General features: G+C 42.3%; 2 protein-coding genes across 7 annotated transcripts in view; one reads left to right on the top strand and one right to left on the bottom strand.

Moving 5' to 3' along the window:
- Positions 1-1167: 1167 nt before the first annotated feature.
- Positions 1168-8824, top strand: ZC2HC1B (zinc finger C2HC-type containing 1B). The gene is made up of 6 exons (XM_062640829.1): positions 1168-1303; positions 3344-3463; positions 4413-4551; positions 6532-6653; positions 7361-7510; positions 8314-8824. The coding sequence occupies exons 2-6, from the start codon at positions 3404-3406 to the stop codon at positions 8521-8523; spliced, it is 681 nt and encodes a 226-aa protein (XP_062496813.1). The 5' UTR covers positions 1168-1303; positions 3344-3403; the 3' UTR covers positions 8524-8824.
- Positions 8825-10429: 1605 nt separating this feature from the next.
- PLAGL1 (PLAG1 like zinc finger 1) overlaps positions 10430-16705 on the bottom strand; it is a 46393-nt gene continuing 40117 nt past the window's right edge. For all 6 annotated transcript variants that reach the window (XM_062640802.1, XM_062640798.1, XM_062640797.1 and 3 more), the window contains one exon: positions 10430-16348. In XM_062640802.1, the coding sequence (XP_062496786.1) occupies positions 15082-16348 (1267 nt within the window). In that variant the 3' untranslated portion in view covers positions 10430-15081. The remainder of the gene's footprint in view (positions 16349-16705) is intronic.

The raw sequence follows: 16705 nt of genomic DNA, 5'->3' as shown, positions 1-16705 counted from the left end.
GTCTAAAGTAACTAATCTGTGGTGAATTATCCTTTTCCCTGACTTCTCATTGCTTATACCCTGATAACTGTGTTCATGCCTAAGTTCCCTCTTTTTTCAAAAAAAAAAAACGAACAGAACAACAGAGTAAGCTGTATCAGCCAAATCCTTGAGGGGATGAGAACAGAATAAAGGGTGGGGGACGCAGAGGAAGACACTTGAAAGAAAGATGATATTCCAGACTAAGCACAGAAAGATGTTGCTGGGGAACAAAAGTGAAAAGACATTTAAACGGAGTAAGCCTCAGAAAGGTTATAGAATTGCTTTGTTTCTCTACACTTGTCATCAATGAAACACTGTAGTAACCTTAACTTGGTGCCTTGGAATATGGTAAAATCTGAAGGAAAAGGAAAGAAACAAAAGCAGTCACACATCTCATCAGTAAGACAAGGTTTCTTTTGTCTCAGCAAGAGCAGGTAAGGAACACTGAACATTTGAAGTCTTTCTCTCTGTAGGTTGCACACCTTGTGAAAAGGGATCTTAGTTATTGTTGAAGTTTTCCTGAAAGCTGGTTTTGTTTAATACAAGTCATGTCCCTGCTCTGAAATGAGAGTATGTGACTGCCATTGGAGTCAGAAAGGCTTTAAATCTACTTTCTTTGTAACTTAAAAACCTTTTAATTATTTTTTTCCAGAAAAAAATTGATTAAAAAAAAAAAATCCCCACAAATTTGACATCTACAAACTAAGATAATCTTGGAATGCTGTCTGGCATGTTATGGAAACTTCTGTCTTAAGAATGAGGATTGCATCACACTTAATGTGACACCTACAGCTTTCTGGAATAGCAACAGTTTACGCCAAGCCATTGCTGGGTATTGCTGGCTCCTGATGAACTGGGATAAATAGAGGTGCAAGTCACCTGCTCTAGCTTTCCAGCAGCCCTCCTCCCTGAATTCATGCAGCAAGGAACTAGAGTACTCTTCCATCATCTCATCCAACCATGATGTCATTGTGAAAGGACGTACCTGAGCAGTCATGTGGAAAACAGCTGTCCACTGTAGTAAAGGTGAGCTTGTGCATCATAGGAGCAAAGTAAATCAGGTAACTGAAAGGGAGCCCTGGCAGATGACAGGACATGTCCCTTTTGACAGTGAAATACTGTTGCAGCAAGGGCTCAGGCCAAATGCTGACTCTGCTCTAGTCTGGCCATCTTGTACTGTGTAACTGAGACTCTTGCACGGTTTGCATTTCACGCAGTTGCCCGAAGTCAAGATCTGGCTCCTTGCAGAACCTGTGGAAGATGTTTTGCACAAGATGTCCTGGTAATTTAGTTTTTTTTAATGGGTCTGTTTATGAGGAATGTTGAGTTCAGCTGAAGGGTGGTGAGCACTGGGCAAGGAGGAGGTGGCTGCAAGTAGAGAAATGGGTTAAATGCATGTTGAAAGAGCAAATGATCTGATAAATGATTAAATGAATTAAATGAGCTTGATTAGAGAATTACTGAGTGTGCACGAATCTTCATTTACCTGCTTGCCCAAAACCAGGTGATTACTATAGATTGTGTTTAAAATTACATTATCGCTTGGTGAGACATAAATTCCTAACCTGAAACTTTCTTTGGTCTCCAAGTTTCTAGGCAGAACTTGTTATTTCAGGCTTCCTGGGAAAAACAGACTAATAAACCATCTGATAAGTAGTCCCTTTGACAGCATAATGTGGGCACCAGGCTCTGTTCCAAAGCCTGCTGAAATGAATGAAAAGATTCCCCCTGACCTCCCTGATCCCTGGATTACAAACTAAATGGGTGGCTGCACAGTTTGCCTGGCACAACCCAACAGCAGGGTTTTTCTGCAAGGGGTGGGCTCTGCATGCACCCCTCCCCTCCTCAGTTTGCAGTACTGATCCCGTGGCTCTGTGGTAGATCAGCCCCATGACAGAACTAAAATCTGATTTAGTGAAAAACCAAAAAACAGACAATAAAAGTATACTGGAAGCTGAGTGATTATGAGTGCTGAGATGAAGGTGGAGATACCCTGTGTTAGTAGTTCTGTGTTTGGTATCTCTGATCAGATACATGAAGAACATGATGGTTTACTCTAACAAAATCATTTGAGCAGACAGCTGTCTATGTTTTGAGGGAGACAGGAAGTTTCTTGTTACTGTGACTAGCATGATACAAGTCCTGTAATGCCTCTCTTGTGCCTTGGTGATGCAGGACTGGCATGGTCCTCAGTACCTGCTTGGCAGGTGTCTGCTGCCCTCTTGGTCCTGCAGAGGAATCCTTAGGTTTGCCATCAAAAATATCTAGAATCAGAAGATAAGGACCTGAAGCACATGAGTAGAAAGGTTCAAAGGGAAATGGGAATTTAGAAGTGTGTGCTGTAATGAAATGAGGTGGTTTTGGCCCAGCTGAGCTGTAACCAAAATGCAAGCAGCTGCTTAACTCTTAGAGGAAGAGAGTAGATGGCATAGAGAAATTAATGAAAAGATTGAGAAGGGTAACTGAGAACTGGAAAGGGGAGTAAGCAAAGTAAGATAAGAAAGAAGTCTAATTTAGCAGCTGCAGGTGGTCTCAAATAGGCGTGATCCACAGTACAAAAGAGAAGGAGGTAGACTGGTCCTTGCTTTCACTGTGTTCCTCACAAAGGGGATTGCCCATTTTGTTTCAGAAGAGTGAGGTTGATGCTAAAATCTGAGACACTTCTGAACCTTAAAACCTCTTTGCCATGAGGTGTGGCTCTTCCACAGATTCAGCACCCAGTATCTACCTACCTAACCTTCCCCTGTGCTCTCAGCTGCAGGTGTTACACTAGTTCTCCTGAGCTGTTGGGTTATGTGTGCTGGTAAGTAGCTGCTTCCCTGCAGGCTGGGGCTGTCACTGTTTCAGTGGTGGTGATGGAATGGACAGTGCTGGTGTTTGCCCCTGGTCTGGAATACTTATATAAATTCAGAGAACTAATAATGTAAATATAGGCCTCTTGAGCAGGATCAGCCTGTTTTCCCTTTTAACCAAGAAGGAAAGAAAACCAAGCGTGCTGGGGAGCATGGGGAGCCCAACAGGACTGTTCCTGTTCACAGCCCCAGTCTGTTCTTCTCTGCAAGTCATTATTTGTGCTGGCCTCCAGCATGTCCCTGAGCAGAACTGGAAATGGCTTCTATTTCTTATTTGTGTGGAACTGCAGCTGTACTTGGACAGCTCTTCAAAGTTTTGCTGAACTCCTTTAGGAGTTAAACTGAACCTGAAATAAATACTGCTTCAGCTCCTGCTGCTGAAGAGCAGTGATTTTAAAGCCTGAGTAAGGAAGTATTGCTAACAAAGAGTGACTTCAACCTATAAATGACTTTTTTCCTTTGCATTGCAGCTGAGACATGATCCAATATGCAGGAAAGTCTTCAACAAGAAGCACAAGCCCTTCAGCTCTATGAAGCAGAGGCTGCAGGGAACAGAAATCATGACCATTAAGAAGCAGCACCCACAAAAGGTACAACTAAAATTGAAGCTTATGTGTTATCTTCATATGAAGTCTTTCATCAGTAATGCTATTGTTTTCTCTGAGGACAAAGCCTGGATGTTGTGGATGAGTCTCACATATGTGCTTGACTTGGTGCCAAATTCTTTCCTCCCCCTCCCTGTGCTGCTAGTGTTTGAGGATATTTCCCCATTCAGAAGCCAAACTAGTAGGTGTTGTGACTACTCTGGGCACTTCCAGGAAATGCTCGTGCATGTATTTTAAAGACTATGTGAGTGTCAGCTTGCTCTTAAATCTGAAATAGAGTGTGATCCTGTGTGGTTGGTGCATTAATGCCCCAGGCTGTACCTGATAGCTGCCAGTAGCCCAGATCTGCAGATGGAGCTATGGAGATTCATTGCTGTTGAACTCAAGGGTTTAAAAATGTATTTAAATTTAACTTATTTACAAAGCTGGAAGGCAAAAGGCTTAAGCTCTTACAGGAACAAGGTTCTTTTCATGCATTGCTGGGGAGGAGGGAAATACACATGGACATGCATGCGTGTAATTTTACCCAGAGATGTCAAATTGCTGCTGATTTGGCATCCATGCAGGCTGACATAAAATATCCTTTAAAATCAGTTATGGAAAGAAACAGAAGTGCACAGAGGTTTAAAGCAAGAAGAAGAATCTGTCAAGCAGAGGAGAAGGGAAGGTGTGGGTGATAGTGTCAATTCTCGTCCCTCTTAAGCACCTTTTGGTCTGCTACAGCCTCAGTGTTTTGTTTGAGTGCATTGTTCTTTTACCTATCTTCAGGTGCTGTCAGTAGACAGCAAAGGGTTAATTTGGCTTTTAAAATGCAAATTTCTTTTTCTGTAATATTTTCCTTTCCCTCAGAAAGGAAAAACCCTTACCCTAAGATATTTCTTTCTCCCTTGCAATGGAGAAATATAGTTTGTGCCTTCCTTTATTCCCATTACAGAAACAGCCAGAGAAGAAATCTAATTGGAGGCAGCACCATGAGGATTTTATTAATGCTATTCAATCAGCCAAGCAGGTCTCAAAAGCTCTGAAGGAGGGCCGCTCTCTTCCACCTCCTCTGCCACCAAGCATCAACCCAGGTTTGTGGTCTACTTTATCTTATTGCCGTTCCTGTACTGATCGTTGGTAAAGTGGTGACCGCTTATTATCCACTGCTAGGCTGCGGCTGGCACCCCCTGGCACAACACAATGTGAACATTAATTTCATTTCTTGGCTTAAATTGAGTAGGAATGCAATGCAGAGGTGATGGGGAGGGAGAGAAAGCTAACTGCATCTTTTAAGTTTAAAGGCAGCAAGTTTGAGGTCTGATATTAGACAGTGCTTTGCGAGGAGATTCAGGATGGCTGTGTTCTGGCACAGACTGTACCATGGTGAAATGTACCCCCTCACCATCCAGAAAAACTGTGTGCACACAGGCTTCCCCACTCCCACGTGGTGGTTTTTCTACTGTCCCCTTCCCCACCCAGCTGTGCAGACAGGGGAAGTCATTTAGAAAAAGGCAGGTCTGGTTTACTACTAATATCAGGTGTGGTCTCTGCACAGAGCTCACTATGGTAGAAGTTATGGATCCAAAAAGAGGCACATACAGCCAATATTTCTCATGAGATGTGATTTATGAAATGTGGGAGCAGTCTTGGAAAGGGTCCTAGTGGAGTCCTACCTGCATTAGGAAGGTGGAGGGCAGGAGAGGAAGGGGGGGGTTCTCTGGGCTTACTTCCAGAGCAGGAATTACTGACTGATAGCAAAACCAGCTGCTGTGATTTCAGCCTTTCTCCTCTTGTGATGACAGCGATGCAGTATAAGCAGCTGGACACCTCTTCCTTCCTTGATTGGGATCAAGCTCCTCTCTGAACTTCCACTGGTGAACTCTTTTAATGACTCCTGTCATTTCTTGTCTAACTCATCCCTTTCCTCCTCCCTCTTGGAGGAAACCGACTTGGGCAAGAGCAGTGGTGGCTGTGGAGAAAGGAACTGGAGAACTCTTTAGGAAAGACACGTTGCTGAGGGGCCTAGTGAGGATGTATATCCTGTACTACAGGATATACACCCTGTACTACAGGACTAGAGAGGAAACCCATGGATAATGGGGAGGAGAGAGAGACATTCTCCTTCCTTCTACTCCTCCTCCTGATACAGCCCAGAGCTCCCTGTTCTCCCCCAAAGTGCCAGGTCCCCCTGACAGCTCCCCAAAGCATCTGCTCTGTCTCATCTTCTCCCCTGCATTCAGAACCATTTTGCCCATGCTGCTGGTCTGGAGCTGGCTTTCGGTGGCTGCTTGGGCCACCTTTTCTGGGCTGTTACTGAGAGAAGCAGTTGGTGAAGATACTGTATCTGTAATATTAGGATAAGGACACTTGGGCTGTTTTTTACTGGTCAGTATTGGTCGGGGGGAGAGGTCTGAGAATGGAGAGAGGGATGAAAGGGCTGAATGTGTTGACCCTGAACATTGACTGTTCATTGAAACAGGTAGGACTGCACCAGTGGTAAATGTCACTGAATAGCTTTTACTAGAATAAGAACTGTAACACTCAAAACTGACTCTGTAAAGCACTGCTGTGTGTTCTTCACAGTGCTGCTTCACACCCAGAAACCTGGCTCTTGGATGTGGCTCTGCTGGTGGGGCACAACTTCAGCAGTGTTTTGCCAAAGAGAAATCTTGATGACCAATCTCCAAAAGTCTTAAAATCATTGGGTTTGGCTACTCCAGAACTTCTGAATAATGCTTTTTCTGCAGACTTGTTAATTGTGAGACTGGGGGTGGGAATAGGACAAAGATAATAAAATCTGCTTGTATCAATCCTCAGGGATTTATTTTTGAAAGCAAATACTGTTTGCTGGTTCAATACTGTAAGCATGTATTTTAGGATCCCAAGTGCTTTTCAAGAGGAGGTTTTTGTAGTTCTCCAAAGTTTGTACTTTGGGAGCTGATGGGAACTCACCATGGTCACCTGCTGGTGGTGCCAGGTTCTCAACTGCATCTTGAGTGCTCCAGTAAAGCAAGGCAATCCTTCTCCTGTAGTGTATAAACTGACACAAGTTGTTCCTTTCTTATGGCCAGATTATATTCAGTGTCCACACTGCTCACGAAGATTTAATGAAGCTGCAGCAGAGAGGCACATAAAGTTCTGTGAAGAACAAGCCATCTGCCATGCGTTTGCTGCAAAGACCACCAGACCAGTGGTAAGCACAGTCACACTTGCATTGTCTTGGAGGCAGATTTGCTAAACTGTAGCTTAGGGTGAGTAAAGACCTATATTATAAAAGTTCAGATTCCAGGGAAGTTGGTAAACTCTTAAGATACATGGTGAATACCAGCTAAGGGTTTCCCCAAACTGAAGTCTCTTGTCTCCAGTCATGTGGTATGTACTACCATACCAGAATATGGTAGTACAAGAAAGTTGGTCACCAGTTTCTTCAGACTGTTCCGTGAATGGATTCCAGGGTAACAGCTGTAGGGAAGCGGGAACCTGTCAGCTTTTGCAATACACAGGGAAAATTCTTCCTGTTCTTTCGGGCTCCATGCTGTTGGCAGGTTTGCTGTTCCCTGCAGATGATTTATTCCCTGGTGGCTAGACACAAGGCCAAGGGGCTAAGCCACTTTGGGGATCAGCAAAGTGGAGCTCGTCAGCGGTCTCTTGAAGTGAGCGCCTATTTTATGCAAAAAAAACCAAAGTAATGTAAGCAGTTCCTTTGGGAGGGTACTGATTCTCTTTAATATGTTTGAAAATCTTACTGCTTTTTTACTATGTTGGGCAGGAAAAAAGCGTCCAAGTGGGAGGGGTGCATCTTTTTCCCCATTTCTTCCTGGCACTGCTTCCGCAGCGGTTTGGAGTTTTCACCAGGCTGTTACTGGAGTTCAGTGTGGATTGTGGATCTTCTTTCACCAGGGTAAGCGACCGGTGACTCAGAGGAAACCCCCAGCAGCTGCTGCATTACCCCTTCAGAAGAGAGCACAAGAAGGTGCCAGTACAGACAAACCTAGGCCAGATAGAAGTTCATTCAGCCATGTCTATGTTTTTCTCATAAGAAACTCTGATGTATTTGAGGTAGAGGTTTAGAGCATATCCTGGGCTTTGGAATCCAGTTTTCTGGTAGAATAAAAAAAATTGATCTATTTTTTATTTATTTATTTTGGTTGGTTTTGGCTTTGTTTGGCTGTTGTTTTTTTTCTTTTTCTCAAGCCCAGGATATGAAATCGTAATTGTGTACAACACTTGTCAGAAATGAGAAAGGTCAGAAATTTCCAAGTGGATGTTGTTGATGTTAAATGGCTTGCCCAGTCATTATCCTCATCTATTCTGCTGAGTGCAAAAACAGAGGTTTGCATGCAGGTACTCGGGAGGCACTTCCTAGCCTTTTCAGTTATAGGTCCTCAAACAGAATTATCTATATAGAACTAAAATATGCAGTCTGGGTGTGAGGTTTCTTCTGTCCCATAAAGGACTTCATAACCCTTAATCCTCAATTTTAAGATTCATTCCATCTTCTGTATCATGTCCATTTAGATGAAGCATCAGGCTTTTATGTTGTTTGTTCTATATGAATTTCCCCTTGTTAATTCAGCCTTAAAATTAACATTGCTACATCCCTAAACCAGTTCCCTCTAAGCAGGATACCATATAATGTGTTTGATAGCACCCATTGCTACTGGTAATCATGACCTGTACTCAGTCTATGTTTAGAAGATGTTTTACAAAGTTATTTTAATGGTTATTTGCAGTATAACCTACAAATGATAACACATACTGCTCTTTGTATCAGTGTCTTTGATCCCTACATTTCTGGTTTTCATGTTGAATTTATGTGGGTTATGATGTTTTATTTTAACAATGATCTGCAGAGACCTCTTCAGGAATACTACAGAAACCCAGAAAATCTTTGGGTGCATCGACTGGACAGAAGTCTTCAGGAGCATTTGGGTAAGAAATTATTTCTTTTTATTATTTCAACTTTAGAACATAAAAGGACCTTTTGTGCTTCTGTGTATGTACAACATCTTGTTGATAACGTACTTGATATGCTTGTTGATATACTTGTGTTTGCAGTATGAACTTCTTTGTATTAACTGAAGCAATCAACTGCACTGAAAACTTGCAGAGCTCCTCATGTCCCCAGTATAGGCTGCTGAGAATATTCTTTTGTTGTTACACAGTCTCTAGTTTGGAGCAGCTCCATCTCAAGCAGGCAGTGACTGTTCTTTTGTAATGTGCGTCTTGAGAAGATTTGCTGTTTGATAATGCAAACCTCGGTAGCCCATCTCATGCTCTCACCATGTGCTTCCAAGTGAGGAAGATGCCAGCATCCATTTCAATATGTCAGGATGATGGTGTGGAGGTTCTTTCTTCTCTGTAATGTTTACTTTCCCAGACCATGGTGTTTGGTGCTTCTGCTCTTCAGACCATGCAGTTACAGTGTTTTTCCCACCTTGGGCCATGGAGAGCCATGTCTGAGCAGCAAAAAAAAGCTTCCAGCCCTTTCATAAGGGGTTTGTGGTGCTTTTGTGCAAGGGGATGGCTCAGATGATCAGCATCTTGCACCCCTGTGAAATGCATATGACTGCAGAATATGAGATCCTTGCAGGGAATGTAGCCAAGACGTTCCCTGTAGCTGGCAACACATCTTGAGCCTGAGAGATGAGCTTATAAAAGTGCTTAGAGCGTGGGATGAATACTAACATGCACAAACAGTCTGCTGCAGAGACTCAGAGTCTTTGCAGGGTCCTTTTATGTGGAGTTTTTCTGCCTTGATTGCAGATGGTCGGTGGCTGTTGGGAGGATTGCAATGGGCATGGGAGCGTTCAGTCCACGGTCCACCATTGACACTACTGACTTCCCTGACTTTGCCAGCTACAGCAAAAACTATTGACAGTACCCAGTGGTCTCATCTGGTGTTCCCCACTCCCCTGATTACCTGTGACTGTGTTAACAACTTTTATGGTTATCATGCAAGGTCTTGCAGACCAATAGGGATTTATTGATGCCATCACTGCTCTCAAGGTTTAGCCACTGAACTGTGAAAGTGGGGGCTTGACAGGCTTGGGGAGGAGACACCTCTTTCCCTATGGACACTGGTGAGTCCAGGAATTGCTGGAATTGTAGTCGCAGCCAGAGGCTTAGGACAACCAGTGCTTCCAGCAGGTCCCCAGCACAGACACCCCACACTAGCATCCACAATACAGGACAGAGTTCTTTATGGGAACTGTGGAAGTAACTGGCCTGTGTGGGCTTGTAGGTGCTGAACTGTTGGCAACTGCCTCTTCTGTAAAACTTGAGCATTGCCAGGTGCTTTACAGAGCACTCTGAGCTAGTGAGAGATCAGTTCCAGTGCTACCCAAGAGTGCTTTTTAGGTGAGAAAGCAGATGTGAGAAACTGGCTTCAAGTGGTGCAAATAAATGTTCTCATTCTTAATGTGCCTGGAAGTAGTTTCCAGGATGAGCTGCTCCATCCATAAACCTTCCCAGGGATTATGGTTTAATCTTCTTAGATACTGTGGAGTAAAATACAACAGCAGTTTCTATACAAGTAACAAGTATGTGGCTTGTTGCTGCTTTCAGACTGCAAATGCGCAACAGAAGATAGAGTGGCTGGTCAGCAAGGCTGTGTTAAGGTTTTCCTCTGATGCATTATAGAAGACCTTAAGCAACTCAAATCTTCCAGCACCTCTTCCACCTAAAGTGCTACAGCTACCACATTAAATAAAATCAGCAAACTGAGTTCACTGTCTTCTTTCCCTCTTTCCCCCCAGGCACAAAGCTTCTTATGCTGTCCTTTTTAAAGTTGTGAGATTATTTGTATCAGTTGTTGAAGTGTAATTAACTGATTGGCTACAAAGGGGAGGGACATTGCCAGTGGTGCCCTCCAATGGTTCTAAGAAAATGTAGGGAGATCCAGTATCATGTGACTATTTTTTTCCTCCAAATGCTTTACTTTGATATATTGAACAAAACAAATGAACATTTTTTTAATTTCATGAATGTATTTAATAGAATCTTCCAGTAAACAGTCAATGATAGTGATTGGTAAGTGATAAATGGCCATGTATGCTGTGCATCAGCTTCAAAGCACATCAAGTTCACACTAAAACCAAATCTCGTTTTTGCATTAAAAACTTTAATTACTTTCAGAAATTGATTGATAAGGCAGAAATGTTGTGGAGGCAGATCCCTTCTTATTTTTTGGCCAGCTGATCCTGTAACAGTCTTGGATCACCTTGATAAACTCCCAGCGTTACAACAGGTTGGGTTTCTTTTAGCCCAACAATTTCCAGTAAGGTTTTCAATTAAAATGCATAAGGAATTTTCTTGCCTATTAAATGTTTATAAAGTAAATGAAGATGAGAAGTAGTTGGACACAGCAATAATAAATATCAGACTTTACAGAGTTTCATTAAAGTCTACTCAGACTCTAGCCAATAGTGATCAGATAAATACAGAAAGGATGACACTGAAGCAAGTTTAACTCCTAGAGCTAGACTTCTTAGAAACAGCAGGCACAAAATTAGCCCAAAAACATTAAAGCAGTGCTTAGCCTTTTATTCAATACAGGAAAAAAAGGAAAAAAAAACCAACAAACTCTCCTGGGCACTGTTACCATAATCGCTGTCTTTTACAACCAATTAAATGGATCCTGAAAAGTTAGAGCAAGTTTTACTGTAGTTCTTGTTGTTCTCCCATTATTTTCTGTTTGTGTATATTAGTGTTGGACTTCACAGCTCATTTTCCAGTATCTGATAGAAAAAATAGAGGGAGGAATGGTATGTTGAAGGACAGTACTTTAAAAATTCTGTTAGGAGGAAATGTATCATTAATACAAAGAACATGCCCTCCTATGTCAGACTGGCTGTGAAAAACTCTGGAACTAACAGCAAGTCACTGGTTAAGAAGAGTCCCAACAGCAATAGTTGGTAAATAAAACTGAAGGAAAAAGGAATGAGCGTAGCTTCTGATAGGGGATGGGAACTGAACACTAGCAATACTTCTGTTTACATAGAGGCTGCAGAGTCTTTTGTTCTATGTAGTATAATTTTAGCTCCTTATTTCAGCAGGTTTACATGGCTCCTTTTTTTTTTATATATACAAAACGATTAGTTTTTTTTTTTGTATGAGACCAAATGTTTATTAAGTTTTGCTCTTTTATGGTATCAGTTATAGTAATTTGTTGTTAACCACCACACGTTGCTCCACTTCTACAGATTTTTCAAGCAGAGTTCAGATACAAGAGTACTTTTATCTCTGTCAGGGTGTGAGTCAGATCTTTCTGTTCCGTTTCTTAGCAGTCCATCCTACGTTTCCCATGCTCCTCTCTGCCCTTGCATCCTACTCTCCCACTCAGAGGAGGGATGTGCCAGAGAGGAGGGAGGACCGACCACAGGTTGCGCTGCCTTCTTCCTCCACCATGCCTCTGGCTGCCTCTCCCCTCACTGGTGCTGTTGCAGCCCTGCGTGAGCCAAAGGCAGTGCCACCAGATGTCCTGCAGCTCTTGCTACCTTCTCCACTGTCACTGCCTGAAGCCATGCCTGCCTGCCACTGCTGCATCCTCTTGGACACCTCAGGTGAGTCCAGGGAGACTTGCTGCTGTCTCCTCACCTCTCCTTTAGCACTGGCAGGGCTATGATCTTACCACCACCAAAGGCAAACTCGCTCTTTCACCAGTGAGGTATTCAGGTGCACAACAGGAAGGTCTACTGAGCCCAAAGTATTTGTTTGCTCAGGAAAAATAAAGCATTCTTGAACCTCAGCTACTGCTGGCCTCCCAAGAATGCTCACAGAAGTCCCCCTGACAAAAGCTATGGGAAAGTCCAGCCCTACTCTGAAGTATTAGATGACTTAGGGGATCTCCTGAGTTGTGAGAATTTTGAAACAAAACCATTTTTCTGCAAACATAACCTTTTGAAATAACTTCCCTTCCTTTGTGATGAGACATCATCAGTTTCATCTGCATTTACGATGTCAAGAATTGGAAAAAGAGATTTGAATGGACTGAAGGGATAAATCTGTACTGTTGTTACACATCTAAGGTTTGGATCTGTGTAGCTGTAGACACCATCAAGTGCTTCTTAAGCATTTTAATATCAAAGTGGTTATTTTCTTCTTATTTGAATGAGACTTGTTAACCTGTAGTTACATACAGTAAGCATCTCTCACCAACACATCATCAGGCAGCAGTACCTCCCTTAGCAGCTCAGAGCTCAGGCACCCAGCTGCAGTCAAGCAATTGAAAGAATGTGGGCTCCAGTCTAGCTCAGTATTTGCATAACATTTTCATTTTAACATCACATTTCAATTCAAAGACAAGTATTTCTGTAATTAGTTACACCTCTTACAGAAGTGCAAACCAAAATGACAAAATGTCTATTAGCAGTATATGATCGAGCAGTGCTACAGAACTTGTGGGTTTTTTTGTTGTGTTTGTTATCTGATTGGTTTTTTTTTTGACAAGTACATAAGCTTAGATGAAGCCAAGTGAATTCAATTTGCATGAACAAGGAAAACTATGAATTAAAGGAATATGCACACAACTTTCCAAGCCCTGATGAAAATACAAGCCTAGCTGTAGAATGTGCATTTAACTGTTTGCAACCTTTTCCCCCTATTCTGGAACTTGTAGTTTAAATCACTGCTAACTGGGCATGACTGTGCAGCACCTGCTCTGCCTCCTGCTGTTGTCATTACACGAATGATTTTTAAAATTCCTTTTGGCTTGTCTTATGCCAAAAGTTTTCATAACAAAAAGTACTGCTCAGCAGTGTCACCAAAGAACACACTCCCGCATGAACTGCAGTAATACATTTCCTTAATCCAAGTACTGATAACATTGTAACAATATTCAGATCATTGTAGTTCACGTACAATGTCACTGTAGTTCATTAACAGCAATCATTTAAAAAGCATTTCTGATTTGAAGCTGTCTAGAAATATTCCTGTAATTAATGGGGGAGAAGAGACCATGATTTGCGCTGTATTTGTAATGATCATTAGGTACTATTAACTCTTTCTTGATTTAATGGAGGAGTAGCTCTTGGGGTTTGAGAATTTACTCTGATTCAGAAAGTGTCTGTTTTAGTTGCAACAGAATCCATTTAGTAACTGTGTTATCCACTAAAACTAGGATTATTTTTATATTATTTATAATAATGGGTTAAGCAAGAAAGGCAACCGAGAAGGACGTGGCTGGTTTGTGGAGTTGTGTTGGTTTTGTTGTTGTTTGTTTTTAATGTCATCTACTGGCAGATTCGGCTTTTGCTAGTTCATGCATCAGGTTATAGGTCACACCAACACACCGTCAACTGGAAATCTACATGGACAATTCACCCCAGGAAACAAAGCTGGAAGAAACAAAGGCTGGAAGCCCAGCTCCGGCTGTCCCAGTGTTACTGAGCAAACTCCCTGTGATTAAACTGGCCTCAACTATTATTATGCTTACTAATTTCAGGCGACACTTGTGAGGCAGGTTCATAACTTGGTTTCAAACAGGACCCAGTGTCAGCTCACCACCACAACCCTTCTGTGTGGACCTGCCCCTGGCCCCACAGAGATCCTGCTTGGGCACAGGCTCCCGTAGGCCAGGGCTGGCTTTCCATGAAGAAATCCACATTTCAGATGGCTATGAGTAATAGTCACTTCCTGGACTAAACAAAGGCCATTTTTATAAACAAAAGGTGAATACAGGCCCCTTAGGTAGGAAGCATTATTTATTATTGAGTGTTAAATCAAACTGTTGACCCAGTGGGATAACAAATGCTTCAATTTAAGCAAATGCTTAAGTGATTTAAAAGAGAGAGAGAGAGCAGTGTCTGATATCTTGCCAGATTCTGCTCATAGTGAAAATTAATGTTTTGCTCTAACTTTTGAGAAAATTCTCTTCCCATTCTGACAACTGCCCATAAAACATTAGTTGTTACTCAGTCATGCAGAAGTGGTAGTTATTTCCAACCCTAGGAAAAAATACAGATGATGCACACAGCTGAAGTGCACCTCAGAAAACAAAATCTAGTCAAGCATAATCACAAAAGTGATCTCCTTCATTTTAAAAAAAAAGGGAACAAGGAGGTAAGATTTACTCTTGGGATGATTCTGATTTGAATTAAAGATTCATCATGTTCGGTAATTAAATGCTTAACAGAAATCTATGAGATGTTGATAAATCGGTTGTTCCATTTGCCATGTGTATAAATATGCTGTGATTTATGGCTCGTTATTTTTTCTGTGATTTCCCCCTTCTTCCCATTCACCCTAACCCTACTTATACTACCGCAGCAGCCATAGGTTTATTGTGCCTGTAACAATGCCTTGCTATCACTGAAGATATTTATTCAGCTCTTTGTGTGAAGGGTAAGAAACAAAAATATAGAGGGTGTTGAGGGAAATAGGTTAGCTCTACTACTGTCATAATATGCTAAAAAACTAATAGTAGTATGAAAAATAGAGCTTCTTGTTTATTAATATCCTGAATTTGACTACCAGCCATGTTTGTAATATGCTTTGAAAACACTCAGGGAAGTTTTTGTTCAAAACGAAACCAGAACCACCCCATCCTAACAGCTTTAAGTAAGAAGCAGAGTCTTAAAAAAAAAAGAAGGAAAAAAAAACCCCTCAAACCATGGTGATAGTTATTTGAAGGCATGATGAAAATGAGGCAATGTTACAGAATTTGTAGTGGATGGAAAGGAGCGAGGAAGATGATGCAGCTGGTTTATGGCCATCCCACCAGTTGCTAGCTGAAGACCTTGCTGTTGGCCAAGGCCATTCAGCCTGTGTAATGGTTCCTCTGGACCAAATGCCATTGTGATGTCCCCAGTGGTGTTCTGGTTGTCACCTGGTGGGAGCTGCCAGAAACTCATCACATGAGTGAGATCCATAAAAGGCAGGCTCGTAGTTTCAGCTGCTGCCTCTGTCTCCTTGTGCACTGGGTACTTGTTAGTATTCCCTACAGGCCCTGAGGAAGCTTCTTCCAGACTGATTTTGTGGAGAGACTGAGGTTCTGTTAATGGCAGGTCCTCAGGAAGATGCACATTATAACCTTTAACATCCACTTTTATCGGTAGACTTTTGAGGGATCCTGCTGCAAATGAGGTAGAACTAAGGTCGTATTTATTAGGCTGATGCAGGTTCAGGTTGGTAGGAATGGCTGTTGAGCACGGTGTGGTATGGACAGCTGGAAGGTTGTCTGCACAGCCCATCCTTTGCAAGTGAGGAGAAGGGTCAAGAGGAAGGGCAGTTGGTAAGCTTGGCTGGGAATGAAGAATGTATTCCTCTGACTGTGAACTATTCAAAATCCCATTTTGCACAGAGACACTTTCAGGAAAAGGGGACAGTATGCTGGCATCTTGTTTCAGTCTTAGTGGAAAAAGCTGGTCAAGGATACCCACTGAGTCACCATTCTGCAACCTGCTCTTCAGCAGTTCTTGTGAATGGGTCTTCCTAGTATGGCGAGTCAAGTGGTCTTTCCGCCCAAACCTCTGGGCACAAAACTGGCACAGAAAGTCTTTGCAGCCTGTATGAACTACCATGTGACGCCGCACATCTTTACGAGTATAGAAGTGACGCTCACAGTGGTCACACTTATGTTTCTTTTCTTTTGTATTGCCAGTTGGTCTCCCTGCATGGCTTTTAAGGTGTTCCAACAAAACTTCAGTACCACCAAACTCCTGGGCACATACCCTACAGGTAAGGTCCCCACTGGTGGCTGCATGAAGAGCCAAGTGTCTCTTATAGCCTAGCTTGGTGTTGTACTTCTTGCCACACTCTTCACACTTGAAGGCCATCTTGTTAGGGTCATGAGTCTGAAGGTGATTCTTTAGATGGTCTTTCCTGTGAAAGGTCTTTTCACAGTAGCCACACTGGTGAGACTTCTGTGGAGAATGAATGGCTGAGTGCCTAAGACAAAAAAAAATAGACACCAAAAGTTATCTGCCTTTACATTTACTCTAGTACCTTTACTCTGGCAGCTATAAGACTTGAAAAAATTGTCACTCCTGAAGAAAGGCATTTTCACAAGTTCTCAGATTATTAGTAACAGCCTAACATTTTTGGGGGGAGAAGGAAGGCATTAAAGCACAGAGTAGGTTAAAACTGCTCAACGTAATCTTACTGAGTAGCCGCCGCAATTGCTACTAAGTTTTCTCCAATTCTACCAAACCAGGAATAATAAAAACTGGAACTTTGGGATTAACCGTCACTAGGACACCCCAAATTAAAGAGATGTCCTTGGTTTTTTCCTCACACCCCCACCAG

Source organism: Pezoporus occidentalis, unplaced genomic scaffold (assembly GCF_034315485.1).
Source record: "Pezoporus occidentalis ecotype Australia unplaced genomic scaffold, CSIRO_AGI_Poc_V1 ctg67, whole genome shotgun sequence".
NCBI lineage: Eukaryota > Metazoa > Chordata > Aves > Psittaciformes > Psittacidae > Pezoporus > Pezoporus occidentalis.
This window is presented reverse-complemented; position numbering and strand designations above follow the sequence as displayed.

Excerpts from the sequence above, each read along its gene's own strand:
- ZC2HC1B (XM_062640829.1), top strand. The coding sequence starts at position 3,404 with ATGAAGCAGAGGCTGCAGGGAACAGAAATCATGACCATTAAGAAGCAG. Across the intron at positions 3,464-4,412 it reads AGAAGCAGCACCCACAAAAG|AAACAGCCAGAGAAGAAATC; the intron begins GTACAACTAAAA and ends TTCCCATTACAG. Across the intron at positions 7,511-8,313 it reads TTCTCATAAGAAACTCTGAT|AGACCTCTTCAGGAATACTA; the intron begins GTATTTGAGGTA and ends AATGATCTGCAG.